Source organism: Cherax quadricarinatus, unplaced genomic scaffold, assembly GCF_038502225.1.
Source record: "Cherax quadricarinatus isolate ZL_2023a unplaced genomic scaffold, ASM3850222v1 Contig7, whole genome shotgun sequence".
Taxonomy (NCBI): Eukaryota; Metazoa; Arthropoda; class Malacostraca; order Decapoda; family Parastacidae; genus Cherax; species Cherax quadricarinatus.
Genome location: NW_027195033.1, coordinates 469,852 through 495,038, shown reverse-complemented (window position 1 = coordinate 495,038; position 25,187 = coordinate 469,852). Strand labels below are relative to the sequence as shown.

At 48.7% G+C, this 25,187-nt stretch overlaps 1 protein-coding gene across 3 annotated transcripts in view; it reads right to left on the bottom strand.

The window, feature by feature from the left end:
• Positions 1-25,187, bottom strand: part of LOC128700985 (leucine-rich repeat neuronal protein 3) — a 120,260-nt gene that overhangs the window by 78,935 nt on the left and 16,138 nt on the right. For 2 of the 3 annotated variants that reach the window (XR_011391004.1, XM_070079727.1), the window contains exon 2: positions 9,177-9,216. The exons of the other annotated variant lie outside the window; for it this stretch is intronic. Coding sequence is in view for 1 of the 2 variants with exons in the window: in XM_070079727.1 (XP_069935828.1) it covers positions 9,177-9,211 (35 nt within the window). In the remaining variant the exon portion in view is untranslated. The remainder of the gene's footprint in view (positions 1-9,176; positions 9,217-25,187) is intronic. 3 annotated transcript variants of the gene reach the window in all.

Here is a 25,187-nt window from a genome sequence, read left to right as displayed (position 1 = left end):
TATCTCTCTTCTATACACTTCTCTAGTCTCCTCCAAACCTCTAGGAACACTTCAGAACCACTATCTCTCTTCTATACACTTCTCTAGTCTCCTCCAAACCTCTAGGAACACTTCTGAACCACTATCCTTCTTCTATACACTTCTCTAGTCTCCTCTAAACCTCTAGGAATACTTCTGAACCACTATCCTTCTTCTATACACTTCTCTAGTCTCCTCTAAACATCTAGGAACACTTCTGAACCACTATCTCTCTTCTATACACTTCTCTAGTCTCCTCTAAACCTCTAGGAACACTTCTGAACCACTGTCTCTCTTCTATACACTTCTCTAGTCTCCTCTAAACCTCTAGGAACACTTCTGAACCACTATCCTTCTTCTATACACTTCTCTAGTCTCCTCTAAACCTCTAGGAACACTTCTGAAAGACTATCTCTCTTCTATACACTTCTCTAGTCTCCTCTAAACCTCTAGGAACACTTCTGAACCACTATCCTTCTTCTATACACTTCTCTAGTCTCCTCTAAACCTCTAGGAACACTTCTGAACCACTATCTCTCTTCTATACACTTCTCTAGTCTTCTCTAACCCTCTAGCAACACTTCTGAACCGCTATCCTGCTTCCAGAACCACTTCAAAAGACTTATCTATGTCGCTAACTATACATCCTCGCTTCTAAACACTTCTCTAGTCTCGTCTAAGAACACTTTTAAACCACTTGGCCGCTTCGAAGCCCTCTTAAACTCTCCTCTAACTAGCTAGCAACACTTCTGAACCACCATCCCGCTTCCAGAACCGCTTCTAACCCGCTTCTAACAGGCTGACCTTTCCTTGCTAGGTGAGCACCAGCCTGGGGGACCTTAGGCAGCAAATGAAGTTCTTTTCTGAACCTTGTAATTGAGCCATTAAGACCTTCGTAAGACATAAACTAATACCCAGGTACCGTACCCACGCGTGCCCTGACATCTGACACCTTTGGACACCTGTGTACCCCATATGGGCAGCAATTAGGCGCTCTGGAACCTAATTTCTGCAGGTGGGTGGTGAAAATGGACCTACCAAAGGGGTTTAACCTGCTGGAAAGTAGGTGTTTGTAGGTTTAATGGCGTAGGTTCAAGGGTTAGGTGATTAGTGGGTAGATTGGGCGCATGTGGTTAGGTGCACAGGCCAACAGGTGGTCGTAAATTAGGTGCGCTGGGGTACCTGCTTGCTCTGAGAGAGAGAGAGACGTCAGGACGGGAGAGGCGACGACAAACAGGCGCCACTGTTGTGTCTCACCCGTTTGTTCTCCGTTTCCATAGATGGCAACGGAGGCAAACAGGAGAGTCTGAAGCACCGCCAACAGTAAACAGACAGCCCCACACACACCAAATGGTAAACAGAAAGCCACACACACCACCAACGGTAAACAGACAGCCCCACACACCACCAACGGTAAACAGAAAGCCCCACACACCACCAACGGTAAACAGACAGCCACACACACCACCCACAGACAACAGGTAACAGACTGAGCTTCTGTCCCAACGTTTCGCCCAGTATAGAGCCTTATCAGGCCACGCTAGAGCTCTACACTGGACCAAACATCACCCAGCTCGTTTCTGTACGTTTATCTATCGCCTCCTTTGGCTGCGATAGACAGACAGGCTCCAGAAGCAGTCTGGTAGCTGGGCGGAAGTCTATTGCCAGCCCAGCCTTCCCCTTCCCCAAGATATGCCAAAGGAACAGTGTAGAGTGCGGTACAACCCCCTAACGCCTTTAAATACAAACGTTGAAGGTTTGAACTCTATCCAAAAAGGCATTTGCCTTTTTTTCACACAAAAGATGGCCAATTGGCCATTGCAGAGGCCGAAAATCGACTCAAGAAGGTTTGATGCCTATCACGTGAGTCATTCTTCACTCACTGGAGGTATACTCTGAGGGAGACGACAAGAGCTCCTGACAAAGTACCAGGGATAATGTGAAAGGCCTCGAGTTGTGTTCCAACTAACAGTCTGGTTGATCAGGCCTTATTATTAACCTTGTTAATTGTTAACTCATCCATCAACTCTAACAACCATGTGATAGGCCTATTTGGTAGGCTCATGTGGTAGGCTCATGTGGCAGGCCATGTGGCAGGCCATGTGGCAGGCCATGTGGCAGGCCATATGGCAGGCCATGTGGCAGGCCATGTGGCAGGCCATGTGGCAGGCCATGTGGCAGGCCATGTGGCAGGCCATGTGGCAGGCCATGTGGCAGGCCATGTGGCAGGCCATGTGGCAAGCTTTTATTACCTGTCTTCCAGAAAGAGTCATCACCTCACCATTTTCCATATTGGATTGAGGTGGGTAGACACACACACACACACACACACACACACACACACACACACACACACACACACACACACACACACACACACACACACACACACACACACACACACACACACACACACACACACACACACACACACACACACACACACACACACACACACACACACACACACTTTTTGTATCCCGTCTGTTTTGGTTTTGTCTGGCTCGGTTATTACGGTGTTGTGTCTATACTGAACCTCTGTACTGAACCTCTGTACTGAACCTCTGTACTGAACCTCTGTACTGAACCTCTATACTGAACCTCTGTACTGAACCTCTGTACTGAACCTCTGTACTGAACCTCTATACTGAACCTCTGTACTGAACCTCTGTACTGAACCTCTATACTGAACCTCTGTACTGAACCTCTGTACTGAACCTCTGTACTGAACCTCTGTACTGAACCTCTATACTGAACCTCTGTACTGAACCTCTGTACTGAACCGCTGTACTGAACCGCTGTACTGAACCTCTGTACTGAACCGCTGTACTGAACCTCTGTACTGAACCTCTGTACTGAACCTCTGTACTGAACCTCTATACTGAACCTCTATACTGAACCTCTGTACTGAACCTCTGTACTGAACCTCTGTACTGAACCGCTGTACTGAACCTCTGTACTGAACCTCTGTACTGAACCGCTGTACTGAACCTCTATACTGAACCTCTGTACTGAACCTCTGTACTGAACCTCTGTACTGAACCTCTGTACTGAACCTCTGTACTGAACCTCTGTACTGAACCTCTGTACTGAACCTCTATACTGAACCTCTGTACTGAACCTCTGTACTGAACCTCTATACTGAACCTCTGTACTGAACCTCTGTACTGAACCGCTGTACTGAACCTCTGTACTGAACCTCTGTACTGAACCTCTATACTGAACCTCTGTACTGAACCTCTATACTGAACCTCTGTACTGAACCTCTATACTGAACCTCTGTACTGAACCTCTGTACTGAACCTCTGTACTGAACCTCTGTACTGAACCTCTGTACTGAACCTCTATACTGAACCTCTGTACTGAACCTCTATACTGAACCTCTATACTGAACCTCTGTACTGAACCTCTATACTGAACCTCTATACTGAACCTCTGTACTGAACCTCTGTACTGAACCTCTGTACTGAACCTCTGTACTGAACCTCTATACTGAACCTCTGTACTGAACCTCTATACTGAACCTCTATACTGAACCTCTGTACTGAACCTCTGTACTGAACCTCTGTACTGAACCTCTGTACTGAACCTCTGTACTGAACCTCTGTACTGAACCTCTGTACTGAACCTCTATACTGAACCTCTGTACTGAACCTCTGTACTGAACCTCTGTACTGAACCTCTGTACTGTACAGGTTCTCTCTACCTCCTTCTCCTCCTCTTCCTCGTTACTTTCAGCCGACGGCTGACAGTATCGCTTGCTGAAAGTTTTGAGAACCTCGGCGCTGTATATCAGACAGCGGATGACCGGTACGGACTTTCTGATAGACGGTACAGTTGTTCAGATAGATGGTTGACTGTCAGCAGAGTCTGGGGGGTGAGGAAATAGATGATTGGCTGTCAGCAGGATCTGAGGGGGGAGGAAATAGATGGTTGGCTGTCAGCAGGATCTGAGGGGTGAGAAAATAGATGATTGGCTGTCAGCAGGATCTGAGGGGGGGAGGAAATAGATGGTTGGCTGTCAGCAGGATCTGAGGGGTGAGAAAATAGATGATTGGCTGTCAGCAGGATCTGAGGGGGGGAGGAAATAAATGGTTGGCTGTCAGCAGGATCTGAGGGGGAGGAAATAGATGGTTGGCTGTCAGCAGGATCTGAGGGGGAGGAAATAGATGGTTGGCTGTCAGCAGGATCTGAGGGGGAGGAAATAGATGGTTGGCTGTCAGCAGAGTCTGGGGGGTGAGGAAATAGATGATTGGCTGTCAGCAGGATCTGAGGGGGGAAGAAATAGATGGTTGGCTGTCAGCAGAGTCTGGGGGGTGAGGAAATAGATGGTTGGCTGTCAGCAGGATCTGGGGGGGTGAGGAAATAGATGGTTGGCTGTCAGCAGGATCTGGGGGGGTGAGGAAATAGATGATTGGCTGTCAGCAGGATCTGAGGGGGGAGGAAATAGATGGTTGGCTGTCAGCAGGATCTGGGGGGTGAGGAAATAGATGGTTGGCTGTCAGCAGGATCTGAGGGGGTGAGGAAATAGATGGTTGGCTGTCAGCAGGATCTGAGGGGGGAGGAAATAGATGATTGGCTGTCAGCAGGATCTGAGGGGGTGAGGAAATAGATGATTGGCTGTCAGCAGGATCTGAGGGGGGAGGAAATAGATGGTTGGCTGTCAGCAGGATCTGAGGGGTGAGAAAATAGATGATTGGCTGTCAGCAGGATCTGAGGGGGGGAGGAAATAGATGGTTGGCTGTCAGCAGGATCTGAGGGGTGAGAAAATAGATGATTGGCTGTCAGCAGGATCTGAGGGGGGGAGGAAATAAATGGTTGGCTGTCAGCAGGATCTGAGGGGGAGGAAATAGATGGTTGGCTGTCAGCAGGATCTGAGGGGGAGGAAATAGATGGTTGGCTGTCAGCAGGATCTGAGGGGGAGGAAATAGATGGTTGGCTGTCAGCAGAGTCTGGGGGGTGAGGAAATAGATGATTGGCTGTCAGCAGGATCTGAGGGGGGAAGAAATAGATGGTTGGCTGTCAGCAGAGTCTGGGGGGTGAGGAAATAGATGGTTGGCTGTCAGCAGGATCTGTGGGGGTGAGGAAATAGATGGTTGGCTGTCAGCAGGATCTGGGGGGGTGAGGAAATAGATGATTGGCTGTCAGCAGGATCTGAGGGGGGAGGAAATAGATGGTGGGCTGTCAGCAGCGTCTGGGGGGTGAGGAAATAGATGGTTGGCTGTCAGCAGGATCTGAGGGGGTGAGGAAATAGATGGTTGGCTGTCAGCAGGATCTGAGGGGGGAGGAAATAGATGATTGGCTGTCAGCAGGATCTGAGGGGGTGAGGAAATAGATGATTGGCTGTCAGCAGGATCTGAGGGAGTGAGGAAATAGATGGTTGGCTGTCAGCAGGATCTGAGGGGGTGAGGAAATAGATGGTTGGCTGTCAGCAGGATCTGGGGGGTGAGGAAATAGATGGTTGGCTGTCAGCAGGATCTGAGGGGGTGAGGAAATAGATGGTTGGCTGTCAGCAGGATCTGGGGGGTGAGGAAATAGATGGTTGGCTGTCAGCAGGATCTGAGGGGGTGAGGAAATAGATGGTTGACTGTCAGCAGGATCTGAGGGGGTGAGGAAATAGATGGTTGGCTGTCAGCAGGATCTGAGGGGGAGGAAATAGATGGTTGGCTGTCAGCAGGATCTGAGGGGGTGAGGAAATAGATGGTTGGCTGTCAGCAGGATCTGGGGGGTGAGGAAATAGATGGTTGGCTGTCAGCAGGATCTGAGGGGGAGGAAATAGATGGTTGGCTGTCAGCAGGATCTGAGGGGGAGGAAATAGATGGTTGGCTGTCAGCAGGATCTGAGGGGGAGGAAATAGATGGTTGGCTGTCAGCAAGATCTGAGGGGGAGGAAATAGATGGTTGGCTGTCAGCAGGATCTTAGGGGGAGGAAATAGATGGTTGGCTGTCAGCAGGATCTGAGGGGGAGGAAATAGATGGTTGGCTGTCAGCAGGATCTGAGGGGGAGGAAATAGATGGTTGGCTGTCAGCAGGATCTTAGGGGGAGGAAATAGATGGTTGGCTGTCAGCAGGATCTGAGGGGGAGGAAATAGATGGTTGGCTGTCAGCAGGATCTTAGGGGGAGGAAATAGATGGTTGGCTGTCAGCAGGATCTGAGGGGAAGGAGGTGTCTTTGTGTGAGGGCTGTGAGTGTGTCTTGTCTGACCAATACTTGACCTGGCTGCAGGGCCAGTGACCCCCCTGGAACAACTCCAGGTCAGTTCCAGGAGAGGCTGTGGAACTTGAAGAGTCTGAGAGTTCCGTGTCCCTGGATTCCAGAATATCCAGGGACCCAGGGGTACATAATGCCTCCATGTTTGCCTAAGAGGCGACATAGCCAGTTCTGAACACGGAGGATAACAGGATGCAAAGAATCGCAGCTCTGGGGTCGTAATGCAATTCTTTTCTGTTTATATTGGTCAGGAGATCGAGTCCCATTATGCGATTCCCATACCCCTAATGGGTATGGATACCCCGGCTAAGAACCCGTTATGTAGAGGTACCACTGTACCTAGCACATAGCAGTGAAATCTCGGAAAGGTGGAGAAGATTCGAGTCTTGGACGCCTCGCAAAGGAGGTACACAAAAGAGATAGAGAGGGTGAAGGGAAGAAGGAAGGTAGAATGGGAGAAGTAACTCAGAATCAGAGAGGAACATTGAAAAGTGTGTTAAAAGCGAAGACAGTGATCGTAATTAACAATTTCACTGACGTCTGGGATTATTCTATGAGAAGCACGAGTCATGGAGGTGGTGACAGTGGACCAGCTAGTCTTGTGACGGTCTTGTAACACTGTACTGAAAGGCTGTCACGTGGGCACTAGAGCAAGACACCTAGACACCAGAGCAAGACACCTAGACACCAGAGCAAGACACCTAGACACCAGAGCAAGACACCTAGACACCAGAGCAAGACACCTAGACACCAGAGCAAGACACCTAGACACCAGAGCAAGACACCTAGACACCAGAGCAAGACACCTAGACACCAGAGCAAGACACCTAGACACCAGAGCAAGACACCTAGACACCAGAGCAAGACACCTAGATATCCCCATAGTCAACTTTCCAACTGGAAACCAAGCCGATCGACTAGTTTACCGGTCCGCTTAAAGTACCACTCGCAAGAATGGACCTCCAATCGTCCTAAAAACAGCACTGGTTCAGATAAGGATGCAAACGAGTCCTACAGAACAGCCTAGGATGAGGTCCCCAGGAGACAGAACAGACACAGGAGCATAGGATGACGTCCCCAGGAGATAGAACAGACACAGGAGCCTAGGATGACGTCCCCAGGAGACACAACAGACACAGGAGCCTAGGATGAGGTCCCCAGGAGACAGAACAGACACAGGAGCCTAGGATGACGTCCCCAGGAGACAGAACAGACACAGGAGCCTAGGATGACGTCCCCAGGAGACAGAACAGACACAGGAGCCTAGGATGAGGTTCCCAGGAGACAGAACAGACACAGGAGCCTAGGATGACGTCCCCAGGAGACAGAACAGACACAGGAGCATAGGATGACGTCCCCAGGAGACAGAACAGACACAGGAGCCTAGGATGACGTCCCCAGGAGATAGAACAGACACAGGAGCCTAGGATGAGGTCCCCAGGAGACAGAACAGACACAGGAGCTTAGGATGACGTCCCCAGGAGACAGAACAGACACAGGAGCCTAGGATTACGTCCCCAGGAGACAGAACAGACACAGGAGCCTAGGATGAGGTTCCCAGGAGACAGAACAGACACAGGAGCCTAGGATGACGTCCCCAGGAGACAGAACAGACACAGGAGCCTAGGATGACGTCTCCAGGAGACAGAACAGACACAGGAGCCTAGGATGAGGTCCCCAGGAGACAGAACAGACACAGAAGCCTAGGATGAGGACCCCAGGAGACAGAACAGACACAGGAGCCTAGGATGAGGTCCCCAGGAGACAGAATAGACACAGGAGCCTAGGATGACGTCCCCGGGAGACAGAACAGACACAGGAGCCTAGGATGACGTCCCCTGGAAACAGAACAGACACAGGAGCCTTGGATGACGTCCCCGGGAGACAGAACAGACACAGGAGCCTAGGATGACGTCCCCGGGAGACAGAACAGACACAGGAGCCTAGGATGAGGTCCCCAGGAGACAGAACAGACACAGAATCCTAGGATGAGGTCCCCAGGAGACAGAACAGATACAGGAGCCTAGGATGAGGTCCCCAGGAAACAGAACAGACACAGAAGCCTAGGATGAGGACCCCAGGAGACAGAACAGACACAGGAGCCTAGAATGAGGTCTCCCAGGAGACAGAACAGACACAGGAGCCTAGAACGAGGTCCCCAGGAGACAGAACAGACACAGGAGCCTTGAACGAGGTAGCCAGGAGACAGAACACACACAGGAGCCTTGAACGAGGTCCGCAGGAGACACAACAGACACAGGAACCTTGAATGAGGTCCCCAGGAGACAGAACAGACACAGGAACCTTGAACGAGGTCCTAATATCAGAGACAACAGACCACTTACCCACACAATGGATAAACTATAAAGCAATCTGGTATAACGAACATCAGTACACACTCACAGAGTGCACTCTCACTATAAGGGACACCCAAATAATGATGACCAATCAAACGTTATACACACACACACACACACATATGTATATATATATATATATATATATATATATATATATATATATATATAGTTAGTTGTGGACAATCTGGGACTTATATAGAGATTGTGGTAGGTAGGTTGAGAGCAGCTGGTGGTAATGGTGGTTGGTGGGGTAATGGTGGTTGGAATAGTGATTAGAGGTGGTAGTTGTGGTTAGCATAGTGGTTGGTGGGGTAGTAGTGGTTGGTATAGTGGTTAGAGGTGGTAGTTGTGGTTAGCATAGTGGTTGGTGGGGTAGTAGTGGTTGGTATAGTGGTTAGAGGTGGTAGTTGTGGTTGGTGGGGTGGTAGTGGATGGTGTGGTGTTTGGGGGTGGTAGCTGTGGTAGTAATAGTGGTTGGGGGTAGTAGTTGTGGTAGTAATAGTGGTTGGGGGTAGTAGTTGTGGTAGTAATAGTGGTTGGGGTGGTAGTTGTGGTTGGTATAAGAACTGACTGCTGAAGTCTACTGACCGTGTGATGGCGGTAGAACAGTTGATAGATGCCATCTCACCTGCAAATAATAATAATAATAATAATAATAATAATAATAATAATAATAATAATAATAAAAGTATACATGTGTGTGTGTGTGTGTGTTGTTTGTGTGTGTGTGTGTGCGCGTGTGTGTGTGTGTGTGTGTTGTTTGTGTGTGTGTGTGTGTGTGTGTTGTGTGTGTGTTCTATAGTGTGTGTTTGTGTGTGTGTGTGTGTGTGTGTGTGTGTGTGTGTGTGTGTGTGTGTGTGTGTGTGTGTGTGTGTGTGTGTGTGTGTGTGCGTTCTGTACAACCAAGGTCATGTACACACACACACACAAACACAAAAAAAGGGTATCCAAAGAGCCGGATAGATAACCAGGGGACTGGTGGACGACCCTAGGAGATAAAATTGGGAGGCAGAGCTCACGAAAAGGGAGGAAGAGTGGGGAAGAAAGCTAGAAGTGCTTAACAAGAAAATAGAGGAGAGGATAGCTACAGAGAGCAGGAAATGGGAGCTATATGCCATAGCAGCAGAAGCTAAGATACAGAGCTTAGAAGAGTAGCTAAAAAAAAAGGTGTGGAGAGGTAAATATTAAGTGCACTAGAGAATGGAAAAAGCACAGAAGACAAAGAACCCAGGAAAATCAAGAGATCAGTCGAAGAGCCAGAAACAAATAAGCACAGATAAGGAGGGAGGCCCAGTGACAGTACGAAAATGACATAGCATCGAAAGTCAAGTCTGACTTGAAACTGTTGTACAGCCACATCAGGAGGAAGACAACAGTCAAGGATCAGATAATCAGGCTGAGGAAAGAAGGTGGGGAAGTCACAAGAAAGGACCAAGAAGTATTTGAGGAGCTCAACATGAGATTTAAGGAAGTATTTACAATGGAGACAGAAAGGTCTCCGGGAGATCAGACAAGAGGGGTACACCAACAACGGATATACCAACAAGTGCTGGATGAAATACACACAACTCAGGAGGAAGTGAAAAAGCTGCTAAGTGACCTTGATACCTCAAAGGCGATGGGACTGGACAACATCTCTCTGTGGGTCCTTAGAGAGGGAGCAGAGATGCTGTGTGTGCCACTAACCACAATTTTCAACATATCCCTTGAAACTTGACAACTACCTGAGGTATGGAAGATGGCACATGTAGTCCCCATTTTTAAGGAAGGAGACAGACAAGAGGCACTAAACTACAGACCTGTGTCACTGACATGTGTAGTATGCAGAGTCATGGAGGAGAGTGGTGGAGCACCTGCAACAGAACATGATTATAAACGACAACCAGCACGGATTCATGGAGGGAAAATCCTGTGTCACAAACCTACTAGAGTTTTATGACAAGGTAACTGAAGTAAGACACGAGAGGGAGAGGTGGGTTGATTGCATTTTCTTGGACTGCAAGAAGGCCTTCAACACAGTTCCTAACAAGAGATTAGTACAGAAGCTGGAGGATCAGACACGTATAACAGGAAGGACACTGCAGTGGATCAGAGAATACCTGACAGGGAGGCAACAACGAGTCATGGTACGTGACGAGGTATCACAGTGGGCACCTGTGACAAGCGGGGTCACACAGGGGTTAGTCCTGGGACCAGTGCTGTTTTTGGTATATGTGAATGACATGATGGAAGGGTTAGACTGCAGACGGAGTATAGGCTAGGTGGCCAAATACTGCAAACCTCACTCAAGGAAAAGGATCTTGGGGTGAGTATAACATCGAGCATATCTCCGGAAGCACACATTAACTAGATATCTGCTGCAGCATATGGAATATACAGTACCAGTTTGGAACCCACACCTAACCAAGCACGTAAAGAAACTAGAGAGAGTGCAAAGGTTTGCAACAAGGTTAGTTCCAGAGCTCAGGGAAATGTTCTATGAAGGAAGGTTAAGGGAAATCGGTCTGACGACACTGGAGGACAGGAGGGTCAGGGGAGACATGGTAACGACATACAGAATACTGAGGAATAGACAAGGTGGACAGAGACAGGATGTTCCAGAGAGGGGACACAGTAACAAGGGGTCACAATTGGAAGTTGAAGACTCAGATGAGTCAAAGGGATGTTAGGAAGTATTTCTTCAGTCATAGAGTAGTCAGGAAGTGGAATAGTCTGGCAAGTGACGTAGTGGAGGCAGGAACCATACATAGTTTTAAGAAGAGGTATGATAAAGCTCATGGAGCAGGGAGAGAGAGGACCTAGTAGCGATCAGTGAAGAGGCGGGGCCAGGAGCTGAGTCTCGACCTCTGCAACCACAAATAGGTGAGTACATACACACACACACACACACACACACACACACACCTCATAATTCCACTAATCATTTCTCTCTCTTAGTGCACCTGTCTCTTGCATAGAGAGAGAGAGAGAGAGAGAGAGAGAGAGAGAGGGAGAGAGAGAGAGAGAGAGAGAGAGAGAGAGAGAGAGAGAGAGAGAGAGAGAGAGAGAGAGAGAGAGAGTGAGAGATGTATTAAAGATTCTGATTGGCTGTCGGCTGGTACGTGCTGCTGGTGATTGGCTGTCGGCTGGTACGTGCTGCTGGTGATTGGCTGTTAGCTGGATCATTAACTACTATTTATGTATTCTGATGTGACCACTCAGAGATGCTGAGCATGTCTGAGTGTGTGTGTGAGAGTGTCTGTCTGTTTGTCTGCCTCTGTGTGTGTGTGTGTGTGTGTGTGTGTGTGTGTGTGAGTGTCTGTCTGTTTGTCTGCCTCTGTGTGTGTGTGTGTGCTAGGTGTGGGTTCCAAACTGGTGCCGCATACTCCAATATGGGCCTAACATACACGGTGTACAGGGTCCTGAATGATTCCTTATTAAGATGTCGGAATGCTGTTCTGAGGTTTGCTAGGCGCCCATATGCTGCAGCAGTTATTTGGTTGATGTGCGCTTCAGGAGATGTGCCTGGTGTTATACTCACCCCAAGATCTTTTTCCTTGAGTGAGGTTTGTAGTCTCTGGCCCCCTAGACTGTACTCCGTCTGCGGCCTTCTTTGCCCTTCCCCAATCTTCATGACTTTGCACTTGGTGGGATTGAACTCCAGGAGCCAATTGCTGGACCAGGTCTGCAGCCTGTCCAGATCCCTTTGTAGTTCTGCCTGGTCTTCGATCGAGTGAATTCTTCTCATCAACTTCACGTCATCTGCAAACAGGGACACCTCAGAGTCTATTCCTTCCGTCATGTCGCTCACAAATACCAGAAACAGCACTGGTCCTAGGACTGACCCCTGCGGGACCCCACTCGTCACAGGTGCCCACTCTGACACCTCGCCACGTACCATGACTCGCTGCTGTCTTCCTGACAAGTATTCCCTGATCCATTGTAGTGCCTTCCCTGTTATCCCTGCTTGGTCCTCCAGTTTTTGCACTAATCTCTTGTGTGGAACTGTGTCAAACGCCTTCTTGCAGTCCAAGAAAATGCAATCCACCCACCCCTCTCTCTCTTGTCTTACTGCTGTCACCATGTCATAGAACTCCAGTAGGTTTGTGACACAGGATTTCCCGTCCCTGAAACCATGTTGTCTGCTGTTGATGAGATCATTCCTTTCTAGGTGCTTCACCACTCCTCTAGGTGCTCCACCACTCCTCTAGGTGTTCCACCACTCTTCTCCTGATAATCTTCTCCATGACTTTGCATACTATACATGTCAGTGACACTGGTCTGTAGTTTAATGCTTCGTGTCTGTCTCCTTTATTAAAAACTGGGACAACATTTGCTGTCTTCCATACCTCAGGTAGTCGCCCTGTTTATATAGATGTATTGAATATTGTTGCTAGTGTTACACATAGCGCCTCTGCTCCCTCTCTCAGGACCCATCGAGAGATGTTATCCGGCACCATCGCCTTTGAGGTATCTAACTCACTCAGAAGCCTCTTTACTTCTTCCTAGGTTGTATGTATTGTGTCCAACGCTTGATGGTGCACCCCACATCTCCATCTTTGAATCTTATGTAGAGTTCTTCATATATTTCGTGGTCGTTCCTTGTGACCTGCGCTCCTTCCTTCCTTAGCCTGATTACCTGGTCCTTGACTGTTGTTTTCCTCCTGATGTGGCTGTACAACAGCTTTCGCTGCTATGTCATTTTTGTATTGTCTTTGGGCCTCCCTTCTTACCTGTGTGTGTGTGTGTACTCACCTATTTGTGGTTGCAGGGGTCGAGTCATAGCTCCTGGCCCCACCTCTTCGCTGATTGCTACTAGGTCCTCTCTCTCCCTGCCCCATGAGCTCTATCATACCTCGCCTTAAAACTATGTATGGTTCCTGCCTCCACTACGTCACTTTCTAGGCTATTCCACGGCCTGACTACTCTATGACTGAAGAAATACTTCCTAACATCCCTTTGATTCATCTGAGTCTTCAACTTCCAATTGTGACCTCTTGTGTCAGTGTCCCATCTCTGGAACATCCCGTCTTTGTCCACCTTATCCATTCCGTGCAGTATTTTATATGTCGTTATCATGTCTCCCCTGACCCTCCTGTCCTCCAGTGTCGTCAGGCCGATTTCCCTCAACCTTTCTTCATAGGACAATCCCCGTAGCTCTGGGACTAGTCTTGTTGCAAACCTTTGCACTTTCTCTAATTTCTTGACGTGCTTGACTAGGTGTGGATTCCAAACTGGTGCTGCATACTCCAGTATGGGCCTGACGTAAATGGTATACAGAGTCTTAAACGAATCCTTACTGAGGTATCGGAACGCTATCCGTAGGTTTGCCAGGCGCCCGTATGCTGCAGCAGTTATCTGATTGATGTGCGCCTCAGGAGATATGCTCGGTGTTATACTCACCCCCAGATCTTTTTCCTTGAGTGAGGTTTGCAGTCTTTGGCCATCTAAACTATATTGTGTCTGCGGTCTTCTTTGCCCTTCCCCAATCTTCATGACTTTGCATTTGGCAGGGTTAAACTCAAGGAGCCAGTTGCTGGACCAGGCTTGTAGCCTGTCCAGGTCTCTTTGTAGTCCTGCCTGATCCTCGTCCGATTTGATTCTTCTCATTAACTTCACATCATCTGTGTGTGTGTGTGTGTGTGTGTGTGTGTGTGTATGTGTGTACTCACCTAATTGTGGTTGCAGGGGTCAAGTCACAGCTCCCAGCCCAGAATCTTCGCTCGTCACTACTAGGTCCAACCTGTGCGTGTAACCCACCGCCCATTTCACCCACCGCCCACTTCACCCACCGCCCACTTCACCCACCGCCCACTTCACCCACCGCCCACTTAACACAGAACCCACTTCACCCACAGCACACTTCACCCACCGCCCACTTAACCCAACGCACACTTAACCCACCGCCCACTTAAACCAGAGCGCATTTCACCCACCGCGATGGCCGCCCATGCCCACCCTTATGTGTGTATGTACTCTGGTCCAGTGTACTCTGGACCAGTGTAATCTGCTCCTGTGTATTCTGGTCCAGTGTACTCAGGTCCAGTGTACTCTGCTCCAGTGTACTCTGGTCCAGTGTATTCTGCTCTAGTGTACTCTGGTCCATTGTATTCTGCTCCAGTGTACTCTGGTCCAGTGTACTCTGGTATTGTGTACTCTGCTCCAGTGTACACTGGTCATGTGTACTCTGGTCATGTGTAATCTGCCCAGTGTACTCTGATCCAATGCACTCTGGTCCAGTGTACTCTGGTCCAGTGTACTCTGGTCCAGTGTACTCTGGTCCAGTGTACTAGGGTCCAGTGTACTCTGGCCCAGTGTACTCTGATCCAGTGTACTCTGGTCAAAGGTACTCTGGATCAGCGTACTCTGCTCCAGTGTACTCTGCTCCAGGGTACTCTGTTCCAGTGTACTCTGGTCCAGTGTACTCTGGTCCAGTGTACTCTTGTCCAGTGTACTCTGGTCCAGTGTACTCTGGTCCAGTGTATTCTGGTCAAGTGTACTCTGATCCAGTGTACTCTGGTCCAGTGCACTCTAGTCCAGTGGACTCTGGTCCAGTGTACTCTGGTCTAGTGTACTCTGGTCCACTGTACTCTGGTCCAGTGTACTCTGGTCCAGTTTACTCTGGTCCAGTGTACTCTGGTCCAGTGTATTCTGGTAAAGTGTACTCTGATCCAGTGTACTCTGGTCCAGTGCACTCTAGTCCAGTGTACTCTGGTCTAGTGTACTCTGGTCCATTGTACTCTTGTCAAGTGTACTTTGGTCCAGAGTACTCTGGTCCAGTGAAATCTGGACCAGTGTACTCTGGTCCGGTGTACTCTGGTGAAGTGTACTCTGGTCCAGTGTACTCTGGTCTAGTTTACTCTGATCCAGTGTACTCTGGTTCAGTGTATTCTGGTCTTGTGTACTCCGATCCAGTGTACTCTGGTCCAGTGTACTCTGGTCCAGTGTACTCTGGTCTAGTGTACTCTGATCCAATGTACTCTGGTCTAGTGTACTCTGGTCTAGTGTACTCTGGTCCAGTGTACTCTGGTCTAGTGTACTCTGGTCCAGTGTACTCTGGTCTAGTGTACTCTGGTCCAGTGTACTCTGGTCTAGTGTACTCTGCTCCAGTGTATACTGCTCCAGTGCACTCTGGTCCACTGTACTCTGGTGAAGTGTACTCTGGTCGAGTGTACTCTGGTCCAGTGTACTCTGGTCCAGTGTACTCTGGTAAGGTGTACTCTGGTTTGGTGTACTATGGTCTAGTGTACTCTGCTCCAGAGTACTCTGGTCCAGCGTAGTCTCGTCTAGTGTACTCTGGTCCAGTGTACTCTGGTCTAGTGTACTCTGGATTAGTGTACTCTGGTCTAGTGTACTCTGGTCCAGTGTACTCTGGTCTAGTATACTCTGGTCTAGTGTACTCTGCTGCAGTGCATTCTGCTCCAGTGTACTCTGGTCCACTGTACTCTGGTGAAGTGTACTCTGGTCGAGTGTACTCTGGTCCAGTGTCCTCTGATCCAGTGTACTCTGGTAAAGTGTACTCTGGTTTAGTGTACTATGGTCTAGTGTACTTTGCTCCAGAGTACTCTGGTCCAGCGTAGTCTCGTCTAGTGTACTCTGGTCCGGTGTACTCTGGTCGAGTGTACTATGGTCTAGTGCACTCTGGTCCAGTGCACTCTGGTCCAGTGTACTCTGGTCCAGTGTACTCTGGTAAAGTGTACTCTGGTTTAGTGTACTATGGTCCAGTGTACTCTGGTCCAGTGTACTCTGGTAAAGTGTACTATGGTCCAGTGTACTCTGTTCCAATGTACTCTGGTCTAGTGTACTCTGGTCAAGTGTACTCTGGTCAAGTGTACCCTAGTCTAGTGTACTCTGGTCAAGTGTACTCTGGTCTAGTGTACTATGGTCCAGTGTACTCTGGTAAAGTGTTCTCTGGTCGAGTGTACTCTGGTCCATGGTACTCTGGTCACGTGTACTCTGGTCTAATGTTCTCTGGTATAGTGAACTCTGATCTAGTGTACTCTGGTCGAGTGCACTCTGGTCCAGTGTACTCTGGTCCAGTGAACTCTGGTCAAGTGTACTCTGGCCTAATGTAGTCTGGTCAAATGTACTCTGGTCTAGTGAACTCTGGTCTAGTGTACTCTGGTCCAGTGTACTCTTGTCCAGTGTACTCTGGTCTAGTGTACTCTGGTCTAGTGTACTCTGGTCTAGTGTACTCTGGTCCAGTGTACTCTTGTCCAGTGTACTCTGGTCTAGTGTACTCTGGTCTAGTGTACTCTTGTCCAATGTACTCTGGTCTAGTGTACTCTGGTCCAGTGTACTCTTGTCCAGTGTACTCTGGTCTAGTGTACTCTGGTCTAGTGTACTCTGGTCTAGTGTACTCTGGTCTAGTGTACTCTGGTCCAGTGTACTCTGATCTAGTGTACTCTGGTCTAGTGTACTCTGATCCAGTGTACTCCGGTCCAGTGTACTCTGGTCTAGTGTACTCTGGTCTAGTGTACTCTGGTCCAGTGTACTCTGGTCCAGTGTACTCTGGTCTAGTGTACTCTGATCTAGTGTACTCTGGTCTAGTGTACTCTGGTAAAGTGTACTCTTGTCTAGTGTACTCTGGTCTAGTGTACTCTGGTCCAGTGTACTCTGGTCTAGTGTACTCTGGTCCAGTGTACTCTGGTATAGTGTACTCTGGTCTAATGTACTCTTGTCTAGTGCACTCTGGTCTAGTGTACTCTGGTCTAGTGTACTCTGGTCTAGTGTACTCTGGTCTAGTGTACTCTGGTCTAGTGTACTCTGGTCTAGTGCACTCTGGTCTAGTGTACTCTGGTCTAGTGTACTCTGGTCTAGTGTACTCTGGTCTAGTGTACTCTGGTCTAGTGTACTCTGGTCTAGTGTACTCTGGTCTAGTGTACTCTGGTCCAGTGTACTCTGGTATAGTGTACTCTGGTCTAATGTACTCTTGTCTAGTGCACTCTGGTCTAGTGTACTCTGGTCTAGTGTACTCTGGTCTAGTGTACTCTGGTCTAGTGTACTCTGGTCTAGTGTACTCTGGTCTAGTGTACTCTTGTCTAATATACTCTGGTGTACTGTACTTTGGTCAAATGTACTCTGGTCTAGTGTCCTCTGGTCCAGTGTACTCTGGTCCAGTGTACTCTGGTCTAGTGTACTCTGGTCTAATGTACTCTTTTCTAGTGTACTCTGGTCCAGTGAACTCTAGTCAAGTGTACTCTAGTTTATGTACTTTGGCCTAATGTAGTCTGGTCTAGTGTACTCATGTCTAATATACTCTGCTCCAGTGTACTCGTGTACAATGCTTTCTGGACCAGTGTACTCTGGTCTAGTGTACTATTGTTCAAAGTACTCTTGTCTAATGTTCTCTGGTCTAGTGTACTCTGGTTCAGTGCACTCTGGTCCAATGTACTCATGTCTAATCTACTCTGGTATAGTGTCCTCTAGTACGTGTACTCTGGTCCAGTGTACTCTGGTCTAGTGTACTCTGGTACAGTGTACTCTGGTCCAATATACATTTAAATATCAATATACTCTTGTCTAATGTACTCTGGTCTAGTGTACTATGATCAAGTGTACTCTGGTTCAGTGTATTCTGGTCTAGTGTACTCTTGTCTACTGTACTCTTGTCCACTGTAGTCTGGTTCAGTGTACTCTGCTCCAGTTTACTCTGGTACTGTGTACTCTTGTCCTGTGTACTCTGGTCCAATGTCCTCTTGTCCAGTGTACTCTGGTTCCGTGTACTGTGGTACAGTGTACTCTGGTCCAGTGTACTCTGGTTCAGTGTACTCTGGTCCAGTGTACTCTGGTTCAGTGTACTGTGGTACAGCGTACTCTGGTCCAGTGTACTCTGTTTCAGTGTACTCTGGTCCAGTGTACTCTGGTTCAGTTTACTTTGGTCTAGTGTACTCTGGTTCAGTGTACTCTGGTCCAGTGTACTCTGGTTCAGTGTACTGTGGTCCAGTGTACTCTGGTCCAGTGTACTCTGGTTCAGTGTACTCTGGTCCAGTGTACTCTGGTTCAGTTTACTCTGGTCCAGTGTACTGTGGTACAGTGTACTCTGGTCCAGTGTACTCTGGTTCAGTGTACTGTGGTACAGTGTACTCTGGTCCAGGGTACTCTGGTTCAGTGTACTCTGTCCAGTGTACTCTGGTTCAGTGTACTGTGGTACAGTGTACTCTGGTCCAGTGTACTCTGGTTCAGTGTACTCTGGTCCAGTGAACTCTGGTTCAGTTTACTTTGGTCTAGTGTACTCTGGTTCAGTGTACTCTGGTCCAGTGTACTCTGGTTCAGTGTACTGTGGTCCAGTGTACTGTGGTCCAGTGTACTCTGGTTCAGTGTACTCTGGTCCAGTGTACTCTGGTTCAGTTTACTCTGGTCCGGTGTACTGTGGTACAGTGTACTCTGGTCCAGTGTACTCTGGTTCAGTGTACTCTGGTCCAGTGTACTCTGGTTCAGTGTACTCTGGTCCAGTGTACTCTGGTTCAGTTTACTCTGGTCTAGTGTACTCTGGTTCAGTGTACTCTGGTCCAGTGTACTCTGGTTCAGTGTACTGTGGTCCAGTGTACTGTGGTCCAGTGTACTTTGGTTCAGTGTACTCTGGTCCAGTGTACTCTGGTTCAGTTTACTCTGGTCCAGTGTACTGTGGTACAGTGTACTCTGGTCCAGTGTACTCTGGTTCAGTTTACTCTGGTCCAGTGTACTCTGGTTCAGTGTACTCTGGTCCAGTGTACTCTGGTTCAGTGTACTCTGGTCCAGTGTACTCTGGTCGAGTGTACTCTGGTCCAGTGTACTCTGGTTCAGTGTACTCTGGTCCAGTGTACTCTGGTTCAGTTTACTCTGGTCCAGTGTACTGTGGTACAGTGTACTCTGGTCCAGTGTACTCTGGTTCAGTGTACTCTGGTCCAGTGTACTCTGGTCCAGTATACTCTGGTTCAGTGTACTCTTGTCCAGTGTACTCTGGTTCAGTGTACTCTGGTCCAGTGTACTCTGGTTCAGTGTACTCTGGTCCAGTGTACTCTGGTTCAGTGTACTCTGGTCCAGTGTACTCTGGTTCAGTGTACTCTGGTCCAGTGTACTCTGGTTCAGTGTACTCTGGTCCAGTGTACTCTGGTTCAGTGTACTCTGGTCCAGTGTACTCTGGTTCAGTGTACTCTGGTCCAGTGTACTCTGGTTCAGTGTACTCTGGTCCAGTGTACTCTGGTCCAGTGTACTCTGGTTCAGTGTACTCTGGTAACAACAGGTCACCAATACAAACATCAGTTCCTGGTGATCCAACAGGTCACAGGTCACAGTGGAAAGTTGACCCACCCTCTGCCCACTATGGAGCCCACCAGGGTTGTCCGAGGTCAGTGGGTCATGTCAGTGTAAGCGGTCCTGATCCAGGGCAGGAGAGTGTGGGCGTGAGCGTGGGTGTACAGGGTCACAGTGACCCGCACGCCCATTTTTGGCTGTAAAGACACAGGCAAGTCGTGTGTGCTTGCCTAATTGTCTGTACGAGGGTCGAGGCACCGCCCCGTTGACCAGTTTGTGTGTGTGTGTGTGTGTGTGTGTGTGTGTGTGTGTGTGTGTGTGTGTGTTTGTGTGTGTGTGTGTACTCATTTAATTGTGGTTGCAGGGGCCGAGACTCAGCTCCTGGCCCTGCCTCTTCACTGAATGCTACTAGGTCCTCTCTATCCCTGCTCCATGAGCTTTATCATACCTCGTCTTAAAGCTATGTATGGTTCCTGCCTCCACTACATCACTTGCCAGACTATTCCACTGCCTGACAACACTGTGACTGAAGAAATACTTCCTAACATCCCTGTGACTCATCTGAGTCTTCAGCTTCCAATTGTGACCTCTTGTTGCTGTGTCACATCTCTGGAACATCCTGTCTCTGTCCCTCTTGTCTATTCCTCAATATTTTGTATGTCGCTATCATGTCTCCCCTGACCCTCCTGTCCTCCAGTGTCGTCAGGCCGATTTCCCTCAACCTTTCTTCGTAGGACAATCCCCGTAGCTCTGGGACTAGTCTTGTTGCAAACCTTTGCACTTTCTCTAATTTCTTGACGTGCTTGACTAGGTGTGGGTTCCAAACTGGTGCTGCATACTCCAGTATGGGCCTGACGTATACGGTGTACAGTGTCTTGAACGATTCCTTACTGAGGTATCGGAACGCTGTTCGCAGGTTTGCCAGGCGCCCGTATGCTGCAGCAGTTATCTGGTTGATGTGTGCTTCCGGAGACATGCTCGGTGTTATACTCACCCCCAGATCTTTCTCCTTGAGTGAGGTTTGCAGTCTTTGGCCACCTAGCCTATACTCTGTCTGCGGTCTTCTTTGCCCTTCCCCAATCTTCATGACTTTGCATTTGGCGGTGTTAAATTCTAGGAGCCAGTTTCTGGACCACACATCCAGCCTGTCCAGGTCTCTTTGTAGACCTGTCTGGTCTGCTTCTGATTTAATTCTCCTCATTAACTTCTGAGTCTATCCCTTCTATCATGTCGTTCATATATACCAAGAATAGCACTGGTCCCAGGACTGACCCCTGTGGGACCCCGCTCGTCACTGGCGCCCACTGTGATACCTCATCACGTACCATGACTCGTTGTTGCCTCCCTGTCATGTATTCTCTGATCCACTGCAGTGTCCTTCCTGTCATATGTGCCTGTTCCTCTAGCTTCTGTACTAATCTCTTGTGAGGAACTGTGTCGAAGGCCTTCTTGCAGTCCAAGAAAATGCAATCAACCCACCTCTCCCTCTCATTTTTTACTTCAGTTACCTTGTTATAAAACTCCAGTAGGTTTGTGACACAGGATTTGCCTTCCATAAATCCGTGTTGGCTGTCGTTTATAATCTTGTTCTGCTCCAGGTGCTCCACCACTCTCCGCCTGATAATCTTTTCCAAGACTTTGCATACTATACATGTCAGTGACACTGGTCTATAATTTAGTGTTTCATTTCTGTCTCCCTTCTTAAAGATGGGGACTACATTTGCCTTCTTCCATACTTCAGGTAGTTGCCCAGTTTCAAGGGAAGTGTTGAAGATTTTGGTTAGTGGCACATGTAGTGTCCCTGCTCCCTCTCTAAGGACCCACGGAGAGATGTTCGGTCCCACTGCCTTTGAGGTATCAAGGTCACTTAGGAGCTTCTCCACCTCCTCCTCAGTTGTGTGTAATTCATCCAACACTTGTTGGTATATCCCTTGTTGCTGTACGCCACTGTTTTGTCTTCCCGTTGTCCCTTCAGCCTCCACTGTAAATACTTCCTGAAATCTCATGTTGAGCTCCTCACATACCTCCTGGTCGTTTCTTTTGAGCTCCCCACCTTCCTTCCTCAGCCTGATTACCTGGTCCTTGACTGTTGTCTTCCTCCTGATGTGGCTGTAGAGTAGTTTCGGGTCAGACTTGACTTTCGATGCTATGTCATTTTCATACTGCTGCTGAGCCTCCCTCCTTATTGCATACTCGTTTCTGGCTCGTCGACTAATCTCTTTATTCTCCTGAGTCCTTTGCCTTCTGTACTTTCTCCATTCTCTAGAGCACTTAGTTTTTGCCTCCCTGCACCTTCGGGTAAAACAGGGGTTCGTTCTGTCCTTCCCATTATTTCTGTTACCCTTGGGAACAAACCTTTCCTCTGCCTCCTTGCATTTTGTTGTTACAAAGTCCATCATTTCATTTACTGATTTTCCTACCAACTCCATTTCCCACTGAACCTCCTGCAGGAAGGTCCTCATTCCTGTATAGTCCCCCCTTTTATAGTTTAGCTTTTTCCTTTCTACTCCTGTTACCCTCTCCACATTTAGCTCCACGATGTATTCAAAGCTCATAACTACATGGTCACTAGCTCCAAGGGGCCATTCATATGTGATGTGCTCAATGTCTGAGCTACTCAGGGTGAACACGAGGTCCAGTCTTGCTGGTTCATCCTCCCCTCTCTCTGGTAGTATCCCTAACATGTTGGTGCATGAGATTTGCTAGCACCACATCCATCATCTTGGCTCTCCATGTTTTGGGACCCCCCATGTGGCTCCAGGTTTTCCCAATCAATCTCCCTGTGATTGAAGTCACCCATGACCATTAACTTCGCTCTACTTGAGTGAGCCCTTCTTGCCACCTCAGCTAGAGTGTCCACCATTGCTCTGTTGCACTCATCATATTCCTCTCTTGGCCTCCTGCAGTTCTGTGGTGGATTATACATAACTGCAATGACTACCTTGTGTTCCTCTGACTGAACTGTACCTACTATGTAATCCCTTTCTCCAATCTCGTCCATTCCTTCCATTTCTTGATAACCCCACCGGTTTTTTATTAGTAGTGCAACCCCTCCTCCCCCCTGCTCCTTCTATCCTTCCTCAGGATCTGATATCCGGGTGGGAAGACTGCATCTGTTATTATCCCAGTGAGTTTTGTTTCTGTAACCGCTACAATGTCTGGGTACATCTCCTTGATTCTTTCATGCCACTTCTCACATTTATTCTTTTTTCCATCCACGTTCGTGTACCAAACCTTCAACTTCTTTTCAACAACTGTGGTCTGGGGAGAGAGGTGGGTTAGGGGAAGCAGGGGCCTATAGGGGGTTGGTGTGGGGGTGGGGTCTGTGGTGTGGGGTGTGGGGGCAGAGGGCCTATGGGGGGTTTCAGTGGGGATGGGGGTGGTGGTGAGGGGGATGGGGGAAGAGGGCCTATGGGGGTTACAGTGGGGAAGGGGGTTGTGGTGAGGGGGATGGGGATAGAGGGTACAGTGTGTGAGTTGCTGTGGGTTACTGTGAGGGGTGGGGTTTGTGGTGAGGGGGAGGGGGGGAGAGGGTACATTGTGTGGGTTACTGTGGGTTTGTGTGGGAGTGGGGTTTGAGCTGAGGGGGATGTACGGGTTTCTGAGGGTTACTGTGGGGGTGGGGTTTATGCAGAGGGGGATGTGTGGGTTACTGTGGGTTTCTGTGGGAGTGGGGTTTGTACTGAGGGGGATGGGGGCAGAGGGTGCAGTGAGTGGGTTTTGGGTTAGGTCGTTTGGTTGCTTTGGGATTCCCATGGTTGCGTTCCTTCTGTGGGTGGTACTGGAGGGGGTTGTGTTTGTTCTTCCACGTGGGCCTGATTTCTCCTGCTCTCCACCTTCCTTGCCTCCCATACCTCCTTGTGATGTTGCACCCTCTCTTTCAGTGTCATCCTTTCTTCTTGTGTTCTGTCTCGGTTGAGGTACACACTCTGGAACACCTGATTGTCCCTTAGGTGTGCTTTCTCCTGCAGGATCCGGTTTCGAGCTGACTCTGCCTTGAAAATCACTTCGACTGGACGCTTTTTTCCCCTCGCAAACCACCCAATTCTCTGAAAATTTGTCAGCTCAGTCATGTCGTCCTCTCCTATTGCTTTCATGATGCTTTCAATCGTTTTTTTCTCCTCCTGTTTCATTGCGTCATAAGTTTCCCCATCTACTTCTTGGAGCCCATAGACAAAAATGACCCTCTCCCTTTCATCTTCCCACTGCCATTGATGCATTGCTTCTTACTGTCTCTTCCCTATCTGGTGTCCCTCTGCTTATTTGTTCCTGGACATAGCAGTTATCTGTTAGAGCCTCTGTGTATAGATTAGATTTTGCCACCAAAGTGGCTAGTTTATGTGCACCCCATATCCATCCCTGTGTATAGTTAAGCTCCATTGACTTTAGTCCCCTCATTAGTTCTTGCTGTTCTCCCTGCCTTTTCCCAGGCTCCCCTTGGGTCCGACAGGGTCATCGCGTACAGTATATCTCCTTTGTCCCCTACTGTCCCCTCATCAGTGACTGGTATAGTAGCTCTTGTTGTCATGGCTGTACTGTCCTTCGGTTCTTTAGGCTGTTTCAGACTCTTTAGTTTTTCTACTAAGCTCTGTATATTAGCTCTAGCTGCTGTGATTTGTAATTCCCATTTCCTGCTCTACTCAGCTATTTTCTCTTCCATTTTCTTGCTGATCTCTTCCAGCTTCCTTCCCCACTCCTCCTCTCTTCGCGTGAGCTCTGCCTCCCAGTCCTCTCTCCCATGTGTGTGTACTCACCTAGTTGTACTCACCTAGTTGAGGTTGCGGGGGTCGAGTCCGAGCTCCTGGCCCCGCCTCTTCACTGATCGCTACTAGGTCACTCTCCCTGAGCCGTGAGCTTTATCGTACCTCTGCTTAAAGCTATGTATGGATCCTGCCTCCACTACATCGCTTCCCAAACTATTCCACTTACTGACTACTCTGTGGCTGAAGAAATACTTCCTAACATCCCTGTGATTCATCTGTGTCTTTAGCTTCCAACTGTGTCCCCTTGTTACTGTGTCCAATCTCTGGAACATCCTGTTTTTGTCCACCTTGTCAATTCCTCTCAGTATTTTGTATGTCGTTATCATGTCCCCCCTATCTCTCCTGTCCTCCAGTGTCGTCAGGTTGATTTCCCTTAACCTCTCCTCGTAGGACATACCTCTTAGCTCTGGGACTAGTCTTGTTGCAAACCTTTGCACTTTCTCTAGTTTCTTTACGTGCTTGGCTAGGTGTGGGTTCCAAACTGGTGCCGCATACTCCAATATGGGCCTAACGTATACGGTGTACAGGGTCCTGAACGATTCCTTATTAAGATGTCGGAATGCTGTTCTGAGGTTTGCTAGGCGCCCATATGCTGCAGCAGTTATTTGGTTGATGTGCGCTT